The following is a 27,886-nucleotide window of genomic DNA, read 5'->3' as shown; positions in this document are numbered from 1 at the left end:
AAGCTTGATAGTTAGCTGGAGTGTTGGTGATGGGGATGTCAGCTGATGGGAGTTGACTCTATGTCACACTAATGTATATTGAGAGGACGTAATGCATTACAGCAAAATAATCCCAGAGCTCTCCTTACCCACCACAAAGGACAAACAAACAAAAGAGGTTCTCTGCAGCTAGGGCGTTTGGGGATGCTGGTTAGTAATTTGGGGCAAGCAGTTTTCTGCAGAGCAGAAGCAAATGGAGAACCAGCAAACTTTTAAGGTGAAAGAGGGGTGAGAAAAGGCATTTCCTTCTCTGGTGCTTTTGAAGGTGGTGAGACAAGGTTCCCGGCTCCATGGGAAGTCTTCCGGGCATCTTTCTGCAGAGGTCTGAAGTCTCCTGCGTTAGTAAACAAGGCCCCCGGCAGGCAGAATTCACACTTGTACAGAAACCAAACTCTTACTCATTTAAGCCTGTTACATAAAGTTATTTCTCAAACACTACATAACAGTTTCTAATTAACCCCCAGAGGTGACACCAGGCTCAGATAATTTTGGTCCAGAGTTGGCTGATTGATTAGGATTCTATATCCAGGCAATGAATTTGGGGATCCAATTGGTTTTAAATTAACTTCTAAAAATGTTCATGTTTACCATCTGGTTTGGGTCGTGGGCAGGGCGTGGGCCCCAGAGAGCGTAAGGCAACAACCGATTCATTTCTTGGGGATTTCTCTGCAGCAGTTCCTTCTTTGAAATGATCTGTCTTTTCTCTTTCTTTTTTCTTTTTTTTTCCCCAAGGAGAGGAGCCGCTGGTGAGCAGACCTTTAATTTAAGGTCTGTACATCTGGCACTGTTCATCTCTGCATTCATTTCTATGTGTTTTGCTTCTCAATCCCATTTCGGGCTGGATTGGCCACCCGGGTTAGCCAGGCAGCAGGGAGAGCAGGGACAGCCATGGCCCCAGAGTCCTGCCTGGGGACGCATGAAATTGTCAGCCTCCGCAGCCCCGGGGGATCTGTCCTCTCTGCATTCAGAGCAGTTTCCCCTCCTAATGAGGTGGTGGCGGCCGGTAATCAACTCACCACTAGCGCCTTCTCTGAACTAAGTAGGATTAACGCCACACCAGCCTAGAACATTGGTTGCCAAAAAGGGAATAATTTCGAGGTCATAAAAAGAACTCTGAGGCTGATTTTCTGATTATGAGAACTTCGTGTCATGTTCCTCCTCTGCTACTGAGATCCTCGGTTTGGAGAAGGGGAGGGGGAGGGGGAGGAAGGCAGGCTTCCGGTCTGTCTCATCCACAGTGCTCCCACATTGGGGCAGTGACAAGTGGCTGCTGCCAGGGGTGAGAAGTTGCCTCATCTGGTTTAGTTCCTTGAATGTCTAGTACACAGTAGGCAACAGATACATGCTGAATGATGTGAAGGTGGCCTAAGAGCTCCAAGAGGATTTCATGGGGATGCTGAACCCATCCATCCATCCACACCCATTCATCAATCCTCCCTCCATCTGCTCATTTGTGCACTCAAGAAATACGCATTGGGTGCCTTGTACAGAGGTTTTTCGCCTGGAATGCTAACCTCAACTTCATTTTCACTAACCTTTCACTAATAAAAGTTAACATTTCTTCTCATTGTAAATGGAGGCAACACGCCCCAGTAGCGTCAGCAGAACCTCTGACTTTGTATGACGCTAACAGCGTTGTAGGTACTGGAAACATGGTTTGCAGTCATCCTGCTTTGAAATGAGGGCAAATAAAGATTTCACATTTATCGTTTTTCTATATCACAAATTAATATTTTAAAACTTGGGTAACTATTTTAATAGAACTGGTTTTCATTTAAATCCCACGTATTTTCTCTTATGCTTTTAAAAACAGATTTTCTGAAGAGGGGTCCTTAGGCCTCACCAGCCACCAGAGGGTTCTCTGACACTGGGAAGGTCCTAGGTCCACACCCTTGTAGGAGCCAGGCTCTGAGCTATGTGCCAGGAGCCATTATACAGTAAAGTTATGTTTCTTTCTGCCTGTTTGCTCACCTGGCAAAAAAAAAAAAAAAAGTGTGTGTGTGGGGTGCTACTAGATCTTCCCCAAATTAGGATGGTATGCGGGCCATGGCTTCATCTAAAATCTAGGTTAATCAGCTTAAATGAAATTCGTGCTGGAGTCAAGGGGGAGCATGTCAAAGACAGGGCGGTTTCCTTTAGACTGCAGCCTCCCCACACCCCGGACGGCTTGCTGGAAATGCAGAACCCCGGGCTCCCCCCACACCTGACGGATCCCTTTCGGCCTTCTCACAAGAAGCCCAGGCCACGTGTCTTCGCCGTCTGGTTTGGGAGTGGGTGGGAGTGGCGCCCCAGTGGCTGTGCGGCTAGGTCGGTGTGAGGCTCGCACTGAGATTTCAAGGGACCGGCATCAGGGCTGGTGTGCGCGGCCCCAGCGGCACCCTGGAGGAAAGCTGCCCTCTCCCTAATTCATCCATCCACATTTATTGGTCCTGATCGTGTGCCTGACCCGTCGTGCTAGGTGCCCGCTGTGACCCCACCCTTGTGAAGGACCTAGCGCCAGAGGGAGAGGCAATAAACAAGTCACCAACAGAGCTTCAGAACGGGCTGAGAGCTGGCAAGGTCACTCTCGGGAAACGGGGAACAGTAGAATGGGAACTGGAGTGGATATTTCAGCCGAGAACCAAGGGAGGGGGACACCCGCCCAAGCCTCTGTGCCCAGCAGGGGCAGAAACGAGATCCTGCAGTGCCCACGAGGACAGGGGCTGGGGAGGACCAGCGTGGGAAGGCCGACCAGAGGCCCGCCAGCCTTGTAAAGGCTGAAAAAATATGTCTCCAGCAGCGTGAACAGGGTGCGCAAATGTCCTGAGGCACGTGGACCAGAGTGGGGAAGGGCAGTGATGAGAGCCGGGCAGCCAGAGCCCTGGGCTGGCCCAGATCTTGCAAAGCTGCGGGGCTGAGCTCCGAGCTTGTCCCCCGAGACCCCCCCCGCCCCACTCACCAGTGCGCTCTGCAGCGGGCGCTGGTAGCCGGTGGGCCGGTAGTGCCGCCTCTCGGCCGGGTCGGTGTGGATGTCCCCCAGGTACAGCTCCTCCACCAACCGGGGCGCCGCCCGGGGCTGCGGCTGCAGGCGGCGCTGCACGCGGACCAGGCTGAGCTCGTGCATGCTGAGGCCCAGCGCCTCCAGGCAGTCCCCCTGGGCCCGGGCGCTCCGCAGCTCGTACAGCGCCCCGGGCATCCAGGCCCGGGCCGGGGGCAGCCGCCGCGCGCAGTCCCGGCCGGCGCGGGTCTGGTTGAGGCGCCCGGAGACGTCGAGCAGGGCCCGGCGGCTGTGGAAGACGATGCCCACCTTGTGCAGGTAGTAGTCGGCCTCGGTGGCTCCCCGGGTGACCCAGGAGGCCCGGCGCAGGCGGACTTTGCCCTTGACGAGCAGCGAGTGGGCAGGCTTTCCGCAGAAGGGGTCCTCGTAGTAGAACTGGTGGGCTCGAAAGAGCCGGCTGGGGTAGAAGGTGTAGGCACGGGTCAGGAACTCCGGTCCTGGGCGCACCTCGCAGCTGCAGGGGTGGAAGGAGACGGGCTGGGTATGTTGGGAACACCATGCCGCGAGCCCCTCTCTCCTCTGGGCTGGGCTCCGTTCTCCCCCTAATCCCCCTCTTAGGCCTCAGCTCAGGCCTGGGCCCCTCCAACTTCAGTTCCCCTCACTGCTCTCAGTCAGCCACCCTTGGGACTGCGGCTTTGCACTGGATGCCTCGTGGCCTCAACACAAGCCTTCTAGTTCATTCTCCTTTCCTTCAATCCGAATTGCCCTACTGGAGGCCCTTTTGCAACCATCTGGGGACCCACAGGCCTGGGAGCTCCGGGATGCCCTGCCTGCTTCCTCCCCCACTGGACTTTGGGCACCTGGCCCAGAGCCGGCCCCGCGCCCTCCGCGGTCCTTGCTGAGTGAATGGAGGGAGGGGAGAGTAGTGATCAGGAATGACGGTGGCCCGTCCTGTCTCCCCTTCTCTAGGCTCACTGCCCTGACCAGGTCTCATCCTTGCCTGTGACAGGGCTTGTAGATATAAACCAGGAGTCGGCAAACTTTTTCTGTAAAGGCCTGGGTAATAAATATTTTTGTTTTTGTGGGCTGGGTGGTTTCTTCCGCAACTACTCAAAGTTGCCATTGTAGAGCTAACACAGCTATAGATGACATGTACATGGATGGGCATGGTTGTATGCCAATAAAACTTTATTTACAAAATTGGAAAGTGGGCTGAACTTGGCCCCAGACTCCATTTGCTGGTGATGCAAACAGATCCAGGGGAAGGGGTTGGAGGGAGAAGAAAGAGGAGTGACTCCTAGACCCGCGGTTAGCTCCGGGATGGGGCAGAGGAGGCCTCTGGGACTTCCCACTGAGGGTGCAGGTGGGGTGGACAGTGGATGAAGTCAGGGGGGAAAAAAGAGCAGGCACCTTCCTCACGATTTTACTCTAACCAGGTACCCTCTTGTACTGCTACTTTCTTTTTTTTTTTTGAGACAGAATCTCACTTTGTCACCCAGGCACTGGTACAATCTCGGCTCACTGCAACTTCTGCCTCCTGGGTTCAAGCAATTCTCCTGCCTCAGTCTCCTGAGTAGCTGCAATTACAGGCGTGTGCCACCATGGCTGGCTAATTTTTATATTTTTAGTAGAGACGAGGTTTCATCATGTTGGCCAGGCTGGTTTTGAACTCCTGACCTCAATCAATCTGCCCATCTCGGCCTCCCAAAGTGCTGGGATTACAGGCGTGATCCCAGCCTATTTTCTTGATGTTTTTTGTAGCAGGGCTGTTGGAGCAGAGGAAACATGTTATCACCCAGCAACGAAATAATTCCCTTTTCTTTTCTTCCATCTTTTTGATAATGTTGAGGGGAAATTCTCTGTTCAGAGCTAATGTGTCTTTAGTGCCAACCTCCCTGTTCTCCCAGAGAGAGCAACTCAGAGCCTCGGGTCGGCAACGGATGTAGAGAGGATTTATGTTGTTTTGTTTTCGTTGAATTTAATTTTACAGTTACCTTTAATTTATGACAAGTGGCTCTGGTCCCCATATCCAGGATAATATTACATTTTCTTTAAAAATAATCACATTACACTGTCAATGTATGCCAGTTACACCTCAATAAAGCTGTAAAATAAATGAATATATTTTAGTAAATAAAAGCAAGTTGGTTTACAGAAAATGATAAGTAAATACTAGTATAGGTACTTAAAAATAGGAGGGGTGACCATACCCCTGACGGTCTCAGACAAGGCCTGGAGAGGGGAGATTTGTCTGAGAGGACACAGTAGGTCACACTGGACCTCTCGATGGTTCCCAGGCTCAGGACCCTTTCCCACTCTTCTCCCAGGAAGCAGCAAGGTCAGTCTGGAGAGCATGGCAGGGAACTTTCAAGGAAGAAAGTTCTAGAAGAAATTTCTTAGAAAAACTGCTCCAAAATGTTACTGTCTTGGGGCAGGAGCGGGCTGCAACCAGTGTCCTCTCTTCCTGCACCCCAGTTCTGTCTGGGTGACCCTGGCGAGTGGATGCCTGGATCCCCCCTGGACTGTGCCGTGGGCGTGGGGACTGCTTGCAGCCTGGCTGAGCCTGCAAATGTGTTCGAAGCGGCCTTGAAGAACTCACATCCCTTCCTCCACCCAAAGCGCTAGCAGATGTTTGGCAGTTGGGAGTTTCTGCCTGACCTCAGGAGGTACAGGAAGGACACCAAGAGGCCAGTCCTTGACCCCAGAATGGGACTGGCCTGGAGGGGATGTTGGGGGAAGGAGGAATGTGCCAGGTGTGGAGGGGGCCACGCTTTTCCCCAATCCCTGCCCCAGGAGTGGGGACTCAGCTGGCTGCTGTAGGGTTTGTGCACCACAGATGAGGAGAGAATGCAAAGTCCATTGGCCGCAAAGCAGCAACTGAGCCTCTGAAATGTCGAGTGAGCCTGTCAGGTTAGACAGAATTAGATGGGTGCACCCAGGCTCTCCCTGGCCTGCCACTTCCTACCCCAAGGCGTTTCTTTTTTTTTTTTTTTTTTTTTGAGACGGAGTCTCGCTCTGTCGCCCAGGCTGGAGTGCAGTGGCCGGATCTCAGCTCACTGCAAGCTCCGCCTCCCGGGTTTACGCCCATTCTCCTGCCTCAGCCTCCCGAGTAGCTGGGACTACAGGCGTCGGCCACCTCGCCCAGCTAGTTTTTTTTTTTTTTGTATTTTTTAAGTAGAGACGGGGTTTCACCGTGTTAGCCAGGATGCTCTCGATCTTCTGACCTCGTGATCCACCCGTCTCGGCCTCCCAAAGTGCTGGGATTACAGGCTTGAGCCACCACGCCCGGCCACCCCAGGGCCTTTCACCAGCTGCCCCCTCTGCCTGGCTCTTCCCTGGCCCTCTAGATGGCTGATTCCTCTCCTTTTAGCTCTCAGCTGATGTCACCACCTCCAAGAAGCCTCCCCTGATCGGTCTCTAAAGAACCCTCCAGGTCACTTGCTATCACATCCTTGGTTTTATTTCCTTCATTGAAGAGCTTAGTGCAATCTCAAGTTTATACTATTCATTCATGTGTTCAAATGTTAAGGGCACGTCCCACTGCTGACCCTGGGCACTCAGTTCGTAATAGGTTTGTATAATAGGTGCTCAAGGTGTTGAATGGATTTTGTCCATGGACGTGATGCCCAACACAGTCCCTGCCTCCCATTGCAGTCTGGGAGGGGAGGCAAGCATCGCCAGCAGCTTGGCAGATAGCAGGCCTCTTGGATAACTATGTGAATTATGCCTATTTCAAAGATTGGACACCGAGTCTCAGAGAGGTAGAAGTCTCCGAGCCCATGGGCCCATGGTCAGGATGACCTGAGGTCTTACCCCGTGGAGATCCAAGGTCCATTGAGGCGTGGGGGCAGGATTGCAGTGCTGGGCACTCTATCTGGCAAAGGCGGCTGGCAGCGGGGTTCCCAGCGCAGGCGGCTGCCCCCAGCCTCCCCAGCCACCAGTGCGGTGTGGGCTGCAAAGCAGACAGACCTGAGTAAGACCCCAGCATGCCCCAAGAACACCCACCCCATCTGCCCTCCCAACCCCACTGTGGCCACAGACAGCCAGGCAGGGCTGTCCCGCACCCTCCATCGCAGCCCTGTCCCCAGGGTGCCCCAGTTCTGGAGATAGTGATGCGCTCCCCATATTGAGGATCCTAGAATCAGCCTCTCCGACGCATCTCCTCCTGGGTTCCCAGATGTGATCACCCTGGAATCCAAGCCTCCTAGATGGAGACCGTCCCAGATTCTGGGGCTGGGAGGCCTCTGAGAATTCTACTGCGTGGAGCAGACTCCTAGAAGCCCAGAACTTCCACGGGCTTGCCAGCCGTGACCAGGTGCTGCCGCAGGTGCCGGAAGGACCCACGATCCTGGACAAAGGACACTCGGGACTCAGGACCCAAGGTGCTGGGGACAGTGGGGCCCTAGCCCATCCCCAGAGCAGACCACTCCCCTCCGCCAAGGAGCCCTGGGGGCTGCTTGGCCTCTCCCAGCACAGAGCAGGTCCCTTGAGGCCACTGGCTTCAGGTCTCACCTGGTGCTGGGTGCCTGCTGTCTACTTGGTGCTCAGTGAACGCGTGGCAAGTGAAAGAATGCATGGCCACTACAGAGGCCTGGGCCAAGGTCTGAGGACAAACAGTGCAGGCCCTGCCCTTCTTCAGGGCTCCCTAAGCCTGGACACCAGGGGAGGAATTGGGCTCAGGGCAGAAGGTGACTGGAAGATGGACACGGGAAGCAGGCACTGCAGCACAAGCTCCAGATCCTCTGGAGTGACCCCTGGATGAGCTTGGCTGGGCCTGGAGACAAGTCAAGCCCGGGTGTGGGGCTGTTCACGATCCCTTCTTGGGCTGCTCAGAGGTGAGAGTGCCAAGACCTTCAGCTGCTAAAGAGCAGCAGCTCTCCCAGAAACTGTCATCTCCACTCGGGGCTGACGGGCTTGAGATGGCCCAGATGACGGGATGCTGTGGGAAGCTCGGCAGTGAGCTGCGTCCAAATACTCCAGCCACGGGCTGTGCTCAGGGGCGCTGGCCTGGCCCTGGAGGCCCAGTTCCTGCAGTGAAGCTTCCAAGCATGGCTCTTCCCACCCAGCCTGGGGCTGGAGTGGGTTAGGAGGGGCTGAGTCTTAGGGCTCCAGTCCAGGGGATGTGGGGGCCTGGCAGGAACTTCAGGAGGCCTTGGGAGGGGTTGGGGGCTGAGTTGAGAAGTGAGCAGATGGCATGTTCTGTCCCTTTCCTGGCCTCGCAGGCAGACCTTCCCAGCAGGGGTTCAGAAGAGCTGAGGGCTCCCTACTGCCCCCTCAGAGCTGCTTGACCCCAAACTCTCTGTGCCCTAGGGGTATTTTAGGAAAATGAGGCAGAGTGGATTCCTCAGTTCCCTTGAGGTTGGGGGTTGCATCTGGAGACTTTTGGGGTCCCCAGTGATCAGCTGAGAAGGCAGGAGTGACGCTGATGATGACGAGGGGGATGACAGCACCTGTTAACTGGGTGCGGACCCCTTGCACTTCTATACATTATTCCCATCTGATTTTTGCAATAACCCTGGAGTCAGTGTTAGTGTTATCTTCCTCTCATGGGCAGAGAAACAGACTCAGCTCAGAGATGGGCTTAGCTTCCACCGGACACGTGCCACCCGGATGTGGCAAAGCCAGGATGTGAGCCCAGGTTGTTGGACTTCAGGTTGTGGCGGCCTCACCGGTGCTTGTCTTACATCCCCAGAGAACACAGAAGAGGCTGACTTGGAAGCGGGGTAAAACTCAGGGCAGTCAACAAACATTGGCCAACTGAATAAACGAAGGCACGAGTACAAATGCTGGTGTAGCCCAAGGTGCCTGTTGTAATCTTGGTTCATCCTGCAACTGATGATTGGCTTTAATTAGCCAAATAGGAGAAATGAAAACAAATAGCCACCCAGCCAGGGCCAAGGTGTCACCACACCGACTCATCAGCACTCAGGGCCGCTCTACCAAGTGAATGAAATGCCAGCAGGATCTTGAAAGAGAGAGGCTGTGGTTGTTTTGTCTTAACGTAGCACGTCTAATTTGCAGAAATGTGTTGCAGTACGTTGTAGTGCGTGGGTAGGCACCAAAGTTGGGCCAGGTCCCTATACAACTCGCCAGGAGTCCTGAGCTGATGGGTGCACGTCAGCGTCAACACCTCGTGCATTTGGGGGCTTCTGCAATCTGCTTCTTCAGAAGACATTGGGTTCCCTGGATTCAATTCTGCAGGTTAATTTGAACATCTCCAGTGTCAATGAAACCTGTCCAAAAGTGTTGATTTGGGGGAATGGATGAAAACAGAGCGAGGAAAAGGATCAAAAGGGGTCAGCAATATTTGCCTGGTAGGAAAATCCAGCTTACGTTTCAGAGTGAAATAGTGAAGGGGTCCTGCAAATTATCTTGTCATTGTTTCCACACAACTTGGGCTCTTGAGGAAGTGTTTTTCTGTTCAAAAGAAAACAAGACTTTTTTCCCCCCCCTGCACCCTCCCTGGAGTCACTGAGACTAGATGGCCCTTGAAGTGGTGTTTTGTCATGAATCCTCAGATCCTGTGTTTCTGCCGAGTGCATTTTATTTATCTTGTTTTTCTGTGAGGAATTGGGATTTAATTATGTTGGGAGACTCTGAGATACAGCGAAATGTGGCTGCATTCGGAACATGTACACACAAATGCGAAGCAATGCCGGGCACCTCTTGAGGAGCATCATGTCGCCTCTTGGTCATGCATGAAGTCTCAACTTCAAGGTTGCAAAAGCAAAATTGACCAATTATAAATGATTGCATGACATTTTCTCCAACACAGCTCTTGGGGTAGAATGTTGTATTTTCTTTGCTTTCCCTCCACTTCCTCTTTCTCTTCCTCCAAAAAAGTCTTAACTAAAGAAGTAACAGCTGAAAGTAGATGGTGCGGTGGGTTGAGTTACACAACTTTTTGCAGGGAAGTGATAGACGGAGTTAAATGCATGGACCAAATTGATTTTTATCAACCATGGATTTTTAATTAACAGTGGTGTCCACTTACTGTCATTCATTATTTACTGTTTACCCACTAATTAAAAATTATGCTGCTTTTGCATTCATAAGAGCAGGACATTTGAAATTAGATAGCATCGTTCAAATTACCTGAAGAATTAAATCTAGAGTTCCCAATTGCTCAGACCAGGCTACCGGAGCTTAAAATATGACCTGCTTGAGGCCGATGTGTCATCCTGAATCAGAGCACCAGAAACAGGCCTCATGAACAAATACCATATGGACCTGCCTGGGGCCTTCCGGGGAAAGGACACTCACTGAGTACACACGTAAGTGTGGGCACTCGGCTAAGATTGTCTTGAGATCATCAAGTGGTGCCCAGCGTCTCCTGAGTGGGAGGCCCAAGGTCAGGTGCTTCATCTGCATTATGACCTTGAGCCCTCCCAGCGGCAGTGCGTCAGTACCCTGGCAGAGCCCAAAGGATTGACAGGTGTTATTGGCACAACCACCTGTGACATGGGTTCGGTCAATGAACCCATTTTGCTGATGAGGAAACTGCAGTTCGGAGGAGTGGAGGGACCTGGCCATTGTCACTCCTCTGCAGACAGATGCTTCTTAACCAAATAAAACACAACAATACACCCAGTAAAATACACCTAACATCAAAGGTACCATGTCGGCCAGGCACAGTGGCTCACACCTGTAATCCCAGCACTTTGGGAGGCCGAGGTGGGCGGATCACCTGAGGTCAGGAGTTTGTGACCAGCCTGGCCAACATGGTAAAACCCTGTTTCCACTAAAAGTAGAAAAGTTAGCTGGGCATGGTGGTGCACGCCTGTAATCCCAGCTATTTGGGAGGCTGAGGCAGAAGAATCACTTGAACCCAGGAGGCGGAGGTTGCAGTGGGCCGAGATCATGTCATTGCACTCCAGCCTGGGTGACAAGAGTGAGACTCAGTCTCAAAAAAAAAAAAAGAAAAAAGGCACCATTTTAAAGTGAACCATTTGGTAGCATTAGTACACTCACAATACCGTGCAACCGCCACCATAATCTCATTCCGGAACGTTGTCATCACCTCAGAAGGGGACCCTGTGCCCATCAGCAGTCACTCCCGCTCCCCTCTCCTCTTAGATCTCGGCAACAATGACTCCGTTTTCCGCTTCTGTGGATTTGCCTATTCTGGATATTTCATAAAGATGGAATCCTACACTCTGTGCCCTTCTCTTAACTCCCTTCCCCAGCAATTCTCCTAGGTGGGTGTGGTTATTCCATTTTGCAGATGAACAGTGGAGGCTTAGACAGGTTTCACTCCTGGGGCCACCATTTATGTTTTCTTCAAAGATCACGAAAAATGCAGGTATGGATCAAAGAGAGAAGAGGGCGGAGAAAAGATGTGAGCTTTGTAGCCAGAGCAGATGGAGAAATATCAGCTTTTCAGGTACCTTTCTTTTAGGGGTAAAAAGCAAAAGAAAAGTAGCTTTTTTCTCTTTTAATCTGCTTGTTCTGAGGTTCTCGAAGCAAGGCACTAATGAATGCAGGGTGGGGTGCGAGGTGATTTTAGGCGCGATGCGAACACTTCGTATTCCAACAGTGACGCATCGATTTTAGGAGGTGTTAAAAGTGTTGGTAGTTACCGTAACAACCTTGTGCTTGCACGGCCTGTTTTGCTGAGGACTGAGTTTTAAAAGGGGATTGATCTGAACTTGATATTAAAATATTAGGTATTTTATTTTAACTATTTTCTTTTTATATTTTAATGAAATCGTATTTAATAAGTAGATGTACAAGGGACTCGTGGTGTGGTAAATGGCCTGAGGATGGTGCACGGAAGATGGAGGGAGGAGCAGTTCAAGGTGAACTGGTCACCTCACCTGAGGCACGCAAAAGGAGAGCATCTGGGCATCTCAGGGCTGCCATGACAAAGACCACATACTGAGTGGCTGAAGCAACAGGAGTCGATCCTTTCCCAGTCTGGAGTCTGCAAGTCTGAAGTTTGAAATCAAGGTGTGGGTAGGGCCTCTCCCAGGACCTGGTGGCTCCAGGTGTCCCTTGGCTTGTGGCTGCATCATGCCAGTCTCTGCCCCCATCTTCCCATGGCCTTCTTCCCTATTTGTGTGTTTCCTCTGTCTGCACCTGTGTCCAAATCTCCCTTTCCTTTCTTTTATAAAGGCACCAATCCCTGGATCAGGGCCCACCCTAATCCTAATCCAGCATGACCTCATCCTAACCTGATGACGTCTGCAAAGACCCTGTATTCAAATAAGGTCCTATTCCCAGGTACTGGGGGTTAGGACTCAAACATATCTTTTTTGGGGGGTTACATTCAACCCACAGCAGATAACAATGACCATCCAAAATTGAGGTCCCCCAGGTGACCCAACTATCGTTCATTCATTTCTTCTCCCCCACACAAACTCTTATTTTTATTTATTTATTTATTTTGAGACAGAGTCTTGCTCTGTCGCCCAGGCTGGAGTGCAGTGGTGCAATCTCGGCTCACTACAACCTCCGCCTCCCAGGTTCAAACAATTCTCCTGCCTCAGCCTCCTGAGTAGCTGGGACGACAGGCTCATACCACCATGCCTGGCTAATTTTTGTATTTTTAGTAGAGACAGGGTTTCACCATGTTAGCCAGGATGATCTTGATCTCCTGACCTTGTGATCCGCCCACCTCGGCCTCCCAAAGTTCTGGAATTACAGGCGTGAGCCACTGCACTCGGCCCCAAATACTTATTGAATGCCTGTTGTATGCCTGGAACTGAAATGGACTCTGGTTCTATATGGCTGCACATGATGGTCAGAATTCCTGTTCTCCTGAAGAGATTGGCATTAATCAAATAGGCTCACATCAAAGTATAACTTCAAACCATCCCTAATGTCTTGATGGAAATTTAAACAATGGCCAACAACTTCAATGATTTCCCAGTGCACTCGGTTCAACGTTCAAGCTTTCTTGTGTAGCCTCTGAAGCCATTTGAAACTGGTTGCCTTTTTACCACCAGATCATCCACCCCATCCCACAGTGCTTTTCCACTGTGAGTCCCTAGTGCTGAAAGGGCAAACCTTTGGCTGCCTTGAGGCTATTGCCTGTGCTGTTCCATTCTCTGCTCTGTGCTGGGCTCTCCGTCTTCACGGAGGTCTCAGCATAAATGGCATTTCCTGGCAGCACATCCTTTCCAGGCATCCCTCTTCTGTTCACTCCATTCTCTTCTCTCCTGTGCAGCACTCATCACATCTAGCATTTATTATCTGCTTTCTTGCTTCGGTTTACTTTTTTGACTTTTCATTTTGAAATAATTTCAGACTTACAAAAATGTTGCAAAAATGGTAGAAAGAGTTCTAGTGTATTCTTTGTCCAGTTTCTCTACAGGTTAACATCTTACACAGACATTGTGCAATGATCAGAACCAGGACATTAACATTGATACAGTGTTCTTAACGAGTCTACAGACCTAATTCAAGTTTCATCCATTGTCCCATTAATGTCCCCTTTCTGGTCCAGCATCCAATCCAGGATCCCACAATGTATTGAGCTGTCATGTCTCCTTCAATCTGAGACATTTCTTTTCTTTTTGTCTTCTATGACTTTGACACTTTTGAAGAGTAGTGGCTCTTATTTTGTAGTACCCTTAGTTTGGGATGGTCTGATGTTTCCTCATGAGTAAATTCTGCTCATGAGTTTCTGGTAAGAATGCCGTGGAAGTGATGGTGTATCCTTCCCAGTGCATCATCTCAGGAGGCACACCAAGGCAATCATCCCATTCCTGGTGATCTTGACTGTGATCACTGGCTTAAGGAGGCATCTACCAAGTTTCTCTACTATTAAATTACTACTTTTCTCTCTGTGATTAATAATTACCTTATGGGGCTATACTCAGAGATAATGGAAATACCTTGTACTTCATTATACATTCCCCCACTAATTTTAGCATCTATTGATAAGTGTCAATGATTCTTGTCTACAATTATTATTGGTGTTGTTTTCCAAATGGTCATTCTCTAGTTCCATTACTCTTTTTGAGTTTATTTTTGTTTTTAGAGACGGGGTCTCACCATGTTGCCCAGACTGGTCTTGAACTCCTGAGCTCAAGAGATCTGCCTGTCTCAGCCTCCCAAAGTGCTGGGATTTCAGCCATGAGCCACTATGCCCAGTTCTTTCTGAGTTTATTAACTGTAATTGTGCTGTAAAAATGTACTGTCCCTTCTCTCCCATTTATCTTTTTATTCAATTATTTATATTACTATGAACTCCTGAATATTTATTTTTACTTTATTGATTATAACACATTACTATCATTATTTATTTTGTGGCTCAAATTGTCCCTGATTTGGTCATTGGGAGCTCCTCCAGTTAATCTCCTGTGTCCTTTCTGTATGTCTTTGTCATTTTGGGGGGAGTATTTCCTCATTTCCTGGTGCCAGAAGATCTTCCAGGCTCATTTTGTATTGTTTTCAGTCCCATCCCTGAAACTGGCCATTTCTCCAAGGAGCTCTGATTCCTTTTATTGGAAAATGGTGTTTAGAAACCAAGATCTGGGTGTTAGGTGTGCTCACTGCTAGTGGGCTGTCACTTTAGGCTTCTTAACTTTTTCCTTTCTCCTTCCTTCCTTCCTTCCTTCCTCCCTCCCTCCCTCCCTCCCTCCCTCCCTCCTTCCCTCCCTCTTCCCCTTCCCTTCCCTTCCCTCATTTCTCCCTTCCTCTCACTGTGACTCCACTACTCTGCCAGCCTCCTGAGGGCTGAGTCCTCATCTATCTTGCTCACTGCTGATTCTCTAGCACCTGGCACAGTGCCTGATGGATGCCCAATACGTATTTGTTGTGTTAAGTCATGGAAAGTGCTTGGGACAATGCCTTCATATACTAAGTGTTCAATACATGCTATTTACAATGACTACTTTTCATTGAATGAATGAATGGCTTGTGGTCCATAGCAGCACGTGTGTGAGTTCCTTGATGACCCTTCTCCCACCTCTCTGGATATGGCTGTTAGAGTCAGGCTTGAAGCAGGAGGGGGGAAAGAGACGGTTTACAGTTGTTGGGATTGCCAAGAATCTGGTTGAGGGTGAAAGGGTGATCAGTCAGGGAGTTCCCAGCAGGCTGGAGGCCCAGGCTGATCCAAGCAGGTAGAGAGGAAAGAGAAGTAGGTGAAGGGAGATTAGTGTGTGAGCATCAGATCATGTCACAGGCTTAGATAGGCTGGATCTGGCCTAAGAAGGGAATGCCAGGTGCTTTGCTTCAAAGCCTCTTTTCACCCTTGGAACCTGCCCTAGTGAAACCAGTATCCTGACATGGTCCTGCACCCCCCAGGAAGGCTCCACTAGCTCCATAGGCACATAATGCAAGCCATAAATGTCAGCCCTGCACGTGATTTTATTGGTGCATGTTTTCTAGTAGCCATGTTAAAAAAGCTAAAAAGAGACAGGTAAAATCAATTTTAATGATATATTTTATCTGGCTCCAAGTACTACATTTCAACATGTAACAAATACAACAATTAATGAAATATTTTATGTGCTTTTTTTTCCCCCATGTCAAGTCTTCAGAACTTGGTGTATATTTTATACTTATAGCATAACTCAATTTAGACAGGCCACATTTCTGGTGCCCTGTGACTACATGTGGCTGGCAGCTGCCAGATTAGACAGCAGAGCTCTAGCTCAAGGATGGAGCATGCATGTTACATTTTGCTGTATCAGATGTTTTCAAGTTGGCTTCTGAAGACTCCTGGGGCTATTTTTGAAACAGATAGGGTAACCCAGTAGGTAAGATGTAGTCTTTGACCCAGCTTTAGCCCAAACGGTCCCTACTTGTTGCTCTGTTTTATATACTGAGGTTTGGATTAAGATTTGCTATTTTTTTTTTTCTTAAAATGTCTGAAACCCTTTAGTTTATTTCAAAACTGTCAGCTTGAGGTAATTCACCTAGAATGTGTGGACCTGGAGGATACTTACACATATTTTAAGTAAAAATTTCAGCAATGGCTCCCCACCCAAAAAATAACCTCTCTTGATTAGAGGAGGCTGCCTTTTACAAATGGAGATATGCTGGCTGCGACGGTGGCCCCTGCTGTGTGGCCAGTAAGCTTCAGACTGGCTATGGAAACAGAGCCATCACAGCACTGCTACAGCCAGAGATGTACTTTCCAATGAAGTCACTGCACAAAAGGCATGTGGGATTTCCACCAGAACTCCCCCGAGAAGGCTGCAGATTGGACGCTACTATTGGATGCTGCATCAGCAAACAGAAATATGGAGACACCCTTTGCATTCTAAGGAGCCCACCCCCAACCTCTGGTGTGAATGGCTGGTCCTCAGATACCTCACATGTCTCTCATTTGGCTATAACTGAATCTCCTCATCCACCTAATCTGAGAATCTTTGTGTTCAGGGCTGGGAGGCAGGTTGGGAAGTGGGTTGGACTTTGCTATCTTGGGAAACACAGAAATGATATGCTCTAAAAAAAAAAGCACCCTCCATTCCCCGCAACCTTCAGCATCCCAGCCCTTTGGAATGTGCCCTCCTCTGCTCAGTGTGCTCAGAGAGTTGAAGGCTGCCCTGAGAAAGTCAAGAGGAACTGGGTACCTAGGAGAGCAGGTCTGAGGATGTGAGGAGCAGAAGGTCCTTTGGATTAAGAAGCCGCGGGTTGAAAGGCAATCAAAGGGACAGGGTTTGGTTCACTACTGGCCCCCCAGTTCTCCATGAAAAGTCTTACGTCAGGCTGGAGCACGGGATGGAGGACAAAGGTGGGCCTTGCCTGGTTCCACCTGGAGAAGGTGACTGCGTCATGTTTGTGTGACATGTGCTTAAATCACAATGGAAAATGCTGTGTATGAGGAAGCGGGTGGTCACTGAGGATACCTCCCTGAGGCCTCTGCTTAGCCTCTCCTGCTGAGAGAAAGGAAGTGCACAGTCCACAGAATGGGGGCCTGGGGAGATGAGTTCTGGCCCACCAAGCCTGGCTCATATGCTAGGTTTTTCTGTTTGTTTGTTTAGGAATGTTCCAGAATGAAAACTGTGCACATGAAAACTCTCCCTCGGCCCCATGATAACACTAATTACTCTCGCTCTGGCTGAGGTTCCCACCCAGTTGGAAACTGGAACATCCCAGCCACAGGCCAGCTGTTTCTAAAGAGCCAAGGCAGCAGGGTGATGGATGGGAGCGTTTCCCTTTTCACCCAGATGTTCCGGTGTCTTGGAGACAAGGCCTCGTTAGCCCAACTTTAGCTGCTGTGTTCCCAGCTTGCACGTTGGTCTGTAGACATTATTTATACCAAACTTGGCCAATGCTGTCCACTGATGCCAACATCCCACCTGGTGCTTGGAGGAGCCGGTGAGGGGATGATGATAGCTTGTAGCATCACTGTGTAAAAGGGGTTCCGAACGTGCCTGGATCTCACTGAATTTCCTGGTGACTGCCCTAAGGGGTGTAGTTAGGAGTCAATGTTTGCCAAACAGAATGTGTATCTGGGAGTCTCCCGTTGGACTGAACTCTTATTAGCTCTCTTGGCAGAAGGCTGAAGCTTTCATTGTTCTGTAGAACAGGACTTTGGCAAGATAATCACAAGGTTTTGACACATTCAACAAGAAAGAAGATATTCGTATACATCACGGTGAAGACCCCTCAGAACCCAGAAAGGGTGCCTGAGAAGGACTCCTGGGATTCCAGTTTGAGGGACTGAACTCTTCATGGAGCCTTGGCAACTGGTTCTCCACCAGCTCTTCCCCAGAGGGGCCAAGAATCTTGTCGTGTCGCACAAATATTTAGGTTTTGAGGAGATAGGGATGGAGGATGGTGGTTTCCATTGAGTATCCTTGGATCTGAGACCTGCCCCAAGATGTCGGGGGTGACTGAGAGGAACCCCAGTGTGGGGGGAAACACACCACTCACCGAGCTGTTCTTGGGAGCTTCCACAAGGGGGCCCTCTTGAGCTTTGGTAGGGGCGATTGGGATACTGTGGCGAACCCTCACACCGCCGGCTCCAGCTTCGGCCTCCAGCCCAGGGTCACCCAACCTCCCTCGTTCCACCCAGTCCTTGGGGAAGAAGGAGCCCACCAAGGCCAGCTCTGGTGCCCAAACTTTCTTCCACATGGGAGATCTTCCTTTCCACTCGCACAGAAAACGTATTTAGAGACTGAAGCCAAGGGCGAAGGGTCACCTAGCGTTGCCTCTTTCAGAGAAGTTTGCAACAACAGAACAAAAGCTCCAGTTGGAACCACATAAAAGGGCATGTGGGAAGCTTCATAAACAATGAAACAAGACATCTCGGCTCCTTGGGCCTCTCCCCAAAGACACATATACGGGGGCCTTTGGGTCAGCTGCAACAGGAAGCACTGAGATTTTAAATGCAAGAAAATTATTGTAATTTAACAAATCAATCTTTCTTACATTGTGTTGAGATTAAGTTCGTGGTCTCTTTCATACATTCAAACTAAGAAATTTCCCTAGAGTGCAATTTTGTGGGAAAACCTACATCATGTTTCGAAAAACCCATTTTGCTAGGAGTTACCAGATTTTAAGATAAATGGTAATATTTAATTATTGCATTATTTTACCATCTAGAAAATTAATGTGCTTTTAGAGTTTCAGGAGAAAGACCCGCTGTAAGTCCGCACCCTATTTTTAAATTACCATACAAATAGAATCCCAAAGACGCAAATATTGGCTTAAGTGTTGCAGACAAGGTACAGGAAAATGTGTTGGCTTCCTAAATGTTAAATAAACAGGCTTGTAATTCTCACCTTCCCTCATGACCCCGGCCCAGCTGTGCTCTTACCCTGGGAAGAGCACATGTAGCTCAGGAAGGGGACAAAGCAGTGCTAACTGGATGACCACAGCGGGTGAGTCATCAGAGTATCATGGTTACCACCACAATAACAAGATGCACGTTTTTGGTCAAGCTCTGGAGTCTTCGAAGCCCACATTCATGGATCTGTTCGACCCTTATCAAAAACATTCCAGATGGGGTGATGACTGCCCCCATCTTACAGACCCCAAAACGGAGGCTCAGAAGGGAAAGCCTGACAGTATCTTGCCTCTGTCACATAACCCTCAGGTGGAGAGGCCTAAATTCAAAACTGGGTCCAGTAACTGTAAGCCCCTAGCCTCTTTCCACCTGCACTTACAGCCCTGGCCTTGGCTCAGCATTTATTGGGCACGTACTATGTGCTTGGCCATGGGGTTGCAGAGCGCAGAGGCAGCTACAAGGGCTCAGGGTCTGACATTCCAAGCCAATTATTCTGCCTAATACTGGTCCAGTTTACCAAAAGGAGCTCAAAGAGAAGAGGGGCCTCCAGAGGGGCCCCACTGCCTATATGTGCTTTGAGGTCTTGCAAGACAAGAAACTGCTTGACACATGGAGAGAGCTATAATGGGCACTCCAGGCAGGAGCTGCAAAGGTAGCAGGGAGGTGTGAACCAGCAGAGAGAGATGGAGGAGGATGTAATTAGTCCATGCGTGATGGTGGCACCGTACAGAGGGTTGTCATGGGGAGAGCTAGAGAAGCACAGAGCGGCAGGTGTGGAGGGAGGCCTTACCTGCTGCTTCTCGGGGCTGGAATGTTCTCCAGGAGGTGGGCAGGGGGCTTGCAGGGGGTGAGATCAGGTGTGTGCTTTGAAAAGCAGTGTTTTCCACACTGGCTGTGCCTCCTGGGTGGCACTGCCCACCGTTCCAGGGGTCCATGGTGGACATTTTGCATTGGATTAATTTCATGTCTATTTTGACTCAATTCAATAACTGACACGTCAATCCTGGGTTGCTGTTAGGATGAGGCTAAGGCACACAGAGAGAGATTATTTTTAAAAATAAGTTAAGTGAGAGTGAGCTAGTTGATGTGGAGAGAAATGCTGACTCAATTACAGAACAGTAACAATCAGATGTGGCCAAATGGCCGGAATGGCACCTGGTGACAGGTGGTGGGAGGCCCAGGCTCTAAGGCCCCTGCTGACTTGCATTAAAGATGATGTTGTGCACATCTGAGGGCTGGGGAAGGAGGGACTTCAGAGGGCCTGTGGGTACCAAGTCCATTCCTGAGCAAGGAGGCTCTGAGGCTGGGGCCAAAGATGGGGAGGCTACCTTGTAAGGTGAAGTGGGGTGCAGCTTCTCAGCCTGGGACATGGGAAGGATGGGGTGCAGGTGTCTGAGATAGAGAACTGGGGAGGAGTACCATATTTAGGGGGTACATTTTGAGCATCTAGAGAGGGCACCCAGCTGGGTCCAGTGACCTCTCCACACAGCACCCGGGGACGATAATGGGCTGGAGAAGCCGGCCTCTGGAGAGGCAGAGTCCCCAGGGAAGTGGCTCTAGGGAGAAGGCTCAGGCAGAGGCCAGGCAAGGGGGCACAGTCAGAGTGGGGAGCAAGTTGTTTGATAAATAGGGTTGCAGATAAAATGCAGGATGCCCAGTTAAATCTAATTTCCATACACACAACAAAAAATATGTTAGCATCTGTGTGTCCCAAATATTGCATGGATGAGTGTAGCAACTTGGCTATGGACAGAGAAGAAAGTCGAAACCAGGGAGATGTGTGAGATAGATTGTGCTTAATGGTTTAATTATTATTTTTATGTAAGTTCTTTTATGCCATACACAGGGCAAAAAAATAAAAAATAAATCAGAAAATGCAGGAAAGCACAAAGATGATTTAAAAGCACATCCACAGTCACCTATCCCAGAGTGAACTGCCATTAACCTGCTGGTATACATTACCTTCCAGCTTCTAGAGTCTGGGGGTGCCAAAAGGCACAGCACAGGGACTTTGGTCCCCTCTGACCTTCCATCTCTACAACAATGCCTGGCCCATGGTAGGCGGGCAATAGATTTTTGTTGAATGAATAATAAATCTTTCTAGGCTTTTTTTTTCTTATACATACATACCTGTATTTATCCAATTATCATTTTTATAAAAATGGGGTCACCCTATACCTATTATTTGAAATCTATTGTTTTAACTGAACAATAGGTTTAGCGATCTTTGTGGACGGTTGATTTTTTTTTTTTAAGACTGTGAGGACTAACACACATTCACACATTCACAGTCTGCAGCGGAGAAATCAGAGATGATGCAGGGGCAGAAGCAGGAGATGTAATAACTCAGGGAGGCCGGTGCCCTAATCAAGAAGAGTCCAATAAAAACAGGCTAAACTCTTCAAACAAAAGCAATATGTGGCTTGCAGTGGAATTTTCAAAATGTATAAAAAAAGGTGTAAAATGAAAACTGCAAGTCTCTTCCTACCCTGAAGCCTTGGTTGCTTCCTTCAAACAGAATCACTTTAACAGTTCCTTGTGTATCCTCCCAGAAAAATGGTTTCATGCCGATCTCTGCTATTAAAGTTTTTTTTTAATGAATGCAATCTTTCTACACACATCGTTTTGCATTTTGCTTTTTACACTTAAATTATCAGAGATAGTTTTCTGTTGCAGACTTATCTCTTATGGAAAAGACAAAATAGTATTCCATTATTTAGATGAATCTTGATGTAGCTAAGCAATCCTCTGTTAATGGTCATTTAGGTCGTGGTACCCAGACACACACACACATGCAATTATCAAAACAATACATTGGACACCCTTTTAAATATGTCTTGGTATAAATATTCTGGGTCTCCATTGGAGAAATTCTTAACAGAAAAATTGAATGTGCATTAACATGTCAATAGATTTGGCCAAATTGTCCTCCAAAAATACTGTTTCAATTGATCTTCCCTCAGTGATGTACAAGAGTGCCTGTGTCCTTAGATCTTGGGCCACACTGGATATTAGCAAATATAGAAAGCAAAGTTTTCATTTTTACAAGTCTAACATATGAATATTGGAAGGGAAATGACAAGTTAATGAAGCTTTGTGGTTAATCACACATTTCCGTGCCTACAAATAAACAAGGGGCGCAAGTTAATCAGCATATACTCCATTAACTTGGATTCATACCCTTCTGTTTATTTTCACTGCCATCACTCTGGCTCAAGTCACCATCATTTTTCAGATGAAAGGCTGACAGGGGCCTCTCGCTGTTTCCCTGGCACTCACTCTGGCCCCTGTAATTCATTCTCCACGGAGCAGCAAGCATGATCTTTAAAAAATGCAAATCAGCATTCTGCTTCTGCAGTACAGCTTATCTGAATATTCTGAGGGCCTTCCCCACTGTGCCTAACTAGATTTGGTATAAATTATGCTTTTTCATAAAGTAGGGAAGCTTCTGAGTTCTCTGGCTCCCAAAGTGAGCTTAAGGGGGGCCTGGAGAGCCCCTCCAGAGGACAGATGTCATTGTCTTCTTTGCCTGTGGCATGAGGTTTGGCAAACCAGGGGCTAGAGTGCTCCCAAGCTGCTGATGCCCCTGGCTCCTGGGAGAAGCAAATATAAATAATCTCTAGAAGAAAGCATTATTATTTTCAATTATAATATTTTTCACAGATTAAGATCAAATAAATCTGAATTCTCAAAGATCCCCCAATACACAAGTAAACAATCCACTATGGAGTAACAGCTGGCAGAAGCAAAAAATGAATATCAGATATTGGAATTATCTATCACAGAATATAGAATAATATACATGAAATGTTTAATAAAATAAAACATGGAAGTTAAAAAATGAGCGAACAGCATGAGCCGTAAAAATGACCAAGCAGATCTGGAAAATGAACAAATACAACTTTGAGAAACAAAAATAACATTTTTGAAATAAGAACTTAGTGACTGGTTCAGGGAACAGATTAGACACTGTTGAAAAGGAGATTAGTGAATTGGAAAATAGATGTAAAGAAATTACCCAAAATTTAGGAAAAAAAGAGAGGGAATGCAAACTAAGACGAAGAGGTTAAGAGATATAGGAGCTATCATGAGACAGTCTAACTAATGTCTTCCATAAAGACAAAAAAAAAAAAAAAAAAAAAAAAAAGAAAGGGTAGAGGAGATGCAATCAGTGAAGAAGAATGTCTAACAATTTTCTAGAAGTGATAAAAGGCACTAAACTACTGGAAGCACAGTGAGTACCAAGTGGGATTAAGAAAAATCCAAAGAAATAAACACTTGACTCTGCAAAGCACCAAACAGAAAGTAGTCACCAACCTAGATTTGTGTACCCATCAAAATACTCTTTCAACAACAAGGGCAAAACAAAGACATTTTCAAATAAACAATACTGAAAGTGTTCATCATCCTACACTCTATTAAATGAACTTCTAAACAAAGGAATTTATTAGGAAGGAAAATTTACTGGAGGGAAGGTTTTTTTTTTTTTTTGTTTTATTTTGTTTTTTGTTTTTCTTTTTAGATGAAGTCTTGCTCTGTCACCAGGCTGGAGTGCAGTGGCACGAACTTGGCTCACTGCAACCTCTGCCTCCCAGGTTCAAGCAATTCTTCTGCCTCAGCCTCCGAGTAGCTGGGATTACAGGCACACACCACCATGGCTGGCTAATTTTTGTATTTTCAGTAGAGATGAGGTTTCACCATGTTGGCCAGGCTGGGAAGGTCTTAGTTTTAAGAAGAAATAACAAGCAAAGAATTGGAAAATGTAATTCTTTAAATAAAGAAATAAAATAATACCCTCTAATTTTGTGGGGTTAAGAAAAGAGGAAAAGGACAGAACAAAAATCCTGGAAAACAGAAGTATGTAATTTGGAAGATAAATGATTAGGTTAGTGTTCTAAATTTCTTGCATTAATCAGGAAAAGAGTTAAGATGTTATAATTTCAAGAGTTAGCTGCTAAAATAATAGAAGCATTGTGTAACTTCTAAACCAGAAGAAAGAAAGATAAAGTAATAGGAGTAAGTATAAATAAACTAATTCCTTAAATATTAAAAAAAAGCAAGAAAGGAGAAAAGGAGCATAAAAAGTGTAGTTTGTGGGAAATAAAAGATGGTCAAAAACAAATATGAAAAAATGTAAATGGTTTAATTACCAATTAACAGAGATTATCTAATTGGATTTTGAAACCCCTAGCTATGTGTTATTTACAACAGACATACTTGAATTATAGGGACACAGAAAGTATGAAAGTGAAATAATTCACAAAACTTGCCAAATACTAAGTAAAAGGAAAATGGGTGGCTACATCAAAATCAGGTAGAGTACGATATGCAATAAAAAGCGCTATTAGGGATAAAGGTGGTCACTCCACAAAAGGTCCAACCTGCCAAGAAAAGATGGCCATATCAGAACATACAAAGCAAACATTGCTAGAGCTAGAGCGAAATATTGACAAATCCATCATTATAATGGCATAGTTTTGCACAACTCTTCTGATTATTTATAGACCAAGTAGACAAAAGATCAGTAATGACACAAAAGCTTAAAAAACACAATGAACAAGTTTAATTCCTTTCATATATATGTGTGTGCCTGTGTGTGCATCTCTGTGTGTATGTGTGTGTATGCATGTGTGTTATGTAAGCATAGTGTACACAGTGGTCCCCTCATGTGCGGTTTTGCTTTCCGTGGTTTCAGTTACCTGCAGTCAACCATGATCTGGAAATATTAAATGGAAAATTCCAGAAATAAACAACTCATACATTTTAAATTGAGTGCTGTTCTGAGTAGCATGATGAAATCTTGCACCATCCTGCTCTATCCCACCCAGGATGTGAACCACCCTTTTGTCTAGTGTATCCACATATACACTACCTGCCCTATACAATGCGATAAGAGGAAAAAACATAGTATACATAGGATCTGGTATTATCCACAGTCTGAGGCACCCACTGGGGGTCTTGGAATGCCTCCCCTGAGGTTAAGGGAGGGACTAATGTACACACACATACACACACACACATATGTATTACTATGTCCAACAATTAGAGTGTGAACATTCTTTTCAAACACATATGCAACATTTACAAAAACTGACCCCATACTAGGCCATACAATGTCTCAAAGAATTCAAAGAATTGGTATTATACAGGCTACAGTTCTGATTGCAATGCAAATAAATTAAAAGCCAGTAATAAAGATATTTCAAACATTTCTATGTGTTTGGAAATTAAGAAACACTTCCCAAACACTCAGGCATCAATGGAGAAATCAAAATCAAAATCAAAAGAACACAGATCTTAGAACTAAGCAAAAAGTAAAAATAGTACACATCAAAACTCATGGAATTCAGACAAAAATCAATACTTTGAGGTAAACCTATAGGCTTATGAGCATATTGTTAAAAGAAGAAAGCCTAAGAATTAAAGATAACCATCCAATTTAAGAAGTTAGAAATAGAAAAATTGAATAAGCCGAAATAAAGGAGAAGAAAAAAGCAGACGCTAATAAAATATAAAACAAAACTAGAAGAGAGAATGAACGAGGTCTAAGTTGCTTCTGTGAAACCCCTGAGAGATTAGATCAACCTCTGCTAAGATTGATCAAATAAAGGAAAGAAAGGAAAGGAGAGTGAGTGAGTAGGGGGAAAAGAGGAGAGGAGAGATTAATAATACTGAGAATGAAAAAGAGACAAAACTACAGATCCAGCACGTTTTTATAAAAAAAGAAGTTTATGATCCAACGTATGTGTTTATAACCTAGTTCTGTAAGTGTTGAAGAAATTGAGGAATAATTTAAAAATCTGCTCCCCGCCCCAAATGTAACCCAAACCAACACCAAACACTAATAAAACAAACAAACCAAACCAACCAAACAAACAAAACCAGGCAGGCCAGGTGCAGTGGCTCACACCTGAAATCCCAGCACTCTGGTAGGCTGAGGCGGGCAGATTGCTTGAGTCCAGGAGTTTGAGACTCCAGCCTGGGCAACATGGAGAAAACCCATCTCTACAAAAAAAAAAAAAAAAAAAAAAAAAAAAAAAAAAAAAAAAAATTAGGATCGGGCACGGTGGCTCACACCTGTAGTCCCAGCACTTTGGGAAGCCGAGGCGGGCGAATCATGAGGTCAGGAGTTTGAGATCAGCCTGGCCAGCATGGTGAAACCCTGTCTCTACTAAAAATACAAAAAAATTAGCTGGGTATGGTGGCGGGCACCTGTAATCCCAGCTACTTTGGAGGCTGAGGCAAAAGAATCGCTTGAACCTGGGAGGCAGAGGTTGCAGTGAGCCGAGATTACGCCACTGCACTCCAGCCTGGGCAACAAGAGTGAAACTTTGTCTGGATAAAAAAAGAGAAGAAAAGAACAATATCACTCCAATTTTACATAAACTCGTCCAGAAAGTAGAAAAAGGGTGCAATCTCCAACTCACTCTGTGAGCTTTTAGTATGAATGGCAGATCTACGTTTTGTAGAGCCTGAAGTTTATTCAATTTTGGGGGCCCTCTTAAGAAAAAGAATGGGAATTCATACAAAAATTCAAAATTGGCATAAAAGTAAGTATTTAGAATTGGAAAATAACAATAAATTACAAATTTTATAAAGCTGACACGTACCACAAACACATCAAAATTTAGAGAACTCGTATATTATTTTTATTATTCAATCGAGTCTTCTACAATAGTGTTTTCCTACACTTTTTAGATTGGGTTGGCTTTACCTCTTCACATGACAAAGATTTCATATTTTCATTTTCTATGGCAAGAGTAGAAAGGCCGCTTATTCTTTCTTCTTCCTTTGTTGTAAAAATATTTTTTGTTACTGATCATTCAGGAGATTTCTTTTCAGCTTAACAACTCATTATTATAATGTCATAAGTTTTTAGATTGTCAAATTTGGGAAACTTCTATGAATTTTCTTTCATGTATAAGCTATGAGATTTGCAACAACTTTCCCTAGACTAGCTTCTGGTTCTGCACATTTCACACCTGTCTCTCCACTGCCCCATAGTTCTAGTGATTGGTGCTGAGGACACATTCATGGTGCATCTTCACACCATGACAGTGGGCAGGTAGGACAGTGAGAAGCAGGGGTATTTGGGGAAGCCAGTCCTACCCTGAGCTTGCTAGCGAGAACTTAATGACACATGGAAGTGGCTGCATAACACACAAACTTAACGGCACTAACTAAAATAATTCTCAACACAACCTCTCCGTAAGCTGATCCCCCAAGTGCCCGCGGTCACTTCAACATTCACAGCAAAAGGCAGAGTGTGAAGAACCGGTGAAAGAACCAGCAAAAGACAGAGTGGGAAGAGACTGTCTCTTCACTGATTAATATTGAAATCTGCGATGTTTTCAAAAACTTAAGTCTATGTGAACACATTGCTAGGGTTCTCACACTCGATACCCTTCCAGGTTCTGGAAAGTACTCTTGCCAGACAGAGACCCTGAATCCTTTCGAGGGCAGTGTGAAAAGGAAACATTAAGGACAGTATGAGAGAGGAAAGGTATAGGCCAATCGCATTTATGGACATGGTTGCAAAAGTCGTCAATAAAATATGAGTAAATAGAATGTAAAGATAACACATTATGTCCATGTTGGGTCTATCCTAATAATGCAACTCATTAACATTAGAAAAATCTGTAAATATCCTTGCCACATTCACAGATTAAAAGATCTTTTCAAAGATGCAGAAAATGCATTTGATAAAATTCCAAACCCATTCATAATTTAAAAATGAGAAATAGTTTGATATGTATCTATGCTGATTAAGGGCATTATGTACCAAAAAAGCCTATTCTAAATGATATTTCTTAGTAATGAAATACTGAACTTCTGAGATCAGGAATAAATAAGACAAGGATGCCTCCATCACAATGAATGACAATGACTTTCAATGTTTTACTGACAGTCCTTGTAGCAAAACAAGAAAAAGAAATAAAAGGTATACGTATTTTAAAAGAAATAAAATGATCACTATTTGTAGATGATATGATTGTCTATGTAAAAACTCAAAATCTACAGACAAATTATTAGAAATAATAAGTGTTTAGAACGATGTCTGGTAAAAGAAATCAATATATAAGAATCAATTATATTTTATAACAGCACATAGTTGTGGGGAGGGAATATATCATTTACAACAGTAGTTAAAAAACATAAGATACCTAGGAATAAATTTTATA

General features: G+C 46.3%; 1 protein-coding gene across 1 annotated transcript in view; it reads right to left on the bottom strand.

The window, feature by feature from the left end:
* APCDD1L (APC down-regulated 1 like) overlaps nt 1-27,886 on the bottom strand; it is a 56,828-nt gene that overhangs the window by 5,391 nt on the left and 23,551 nt on the right. Inside the window, exons 2-3 of the mRNA XM_008012952.3 lie at nt 6,830-6,968; nt 2,978-3,530 (exon numbers count right to left, since the gene is read on the bottom strand). Of these exons, the coding sequence (XP_008011143.1) occupies nt 2,978-3,530; nt 6,830-6,968 (692 nt within the window). The remainder of the gene's footprint in view (nt 1-2,977; nt 3,531-6,829; nt 6,969-27,886) is intronic.

The sequence above is a fragment of the Chlorocebus sabaeus genome, chromosome 2, assembly GCF_047675955.1.
Source record: "Chlorocebus sabaeus isolate Y175 chromosome 2, mChlSab1.0.hap1, whole genome shotgun sequence".
NCBI lineage: Eukaryota > Metazoa > Chordata > Mammalia > Primates > Cercopithecidae > Chlorocebus > Chlorocebus sabaeus.
The sequence above is the reverse complement of the archived record's forward strand: the minus strand, read 5'-3'. Positions and strand labels throughout refer to the sequence as shown.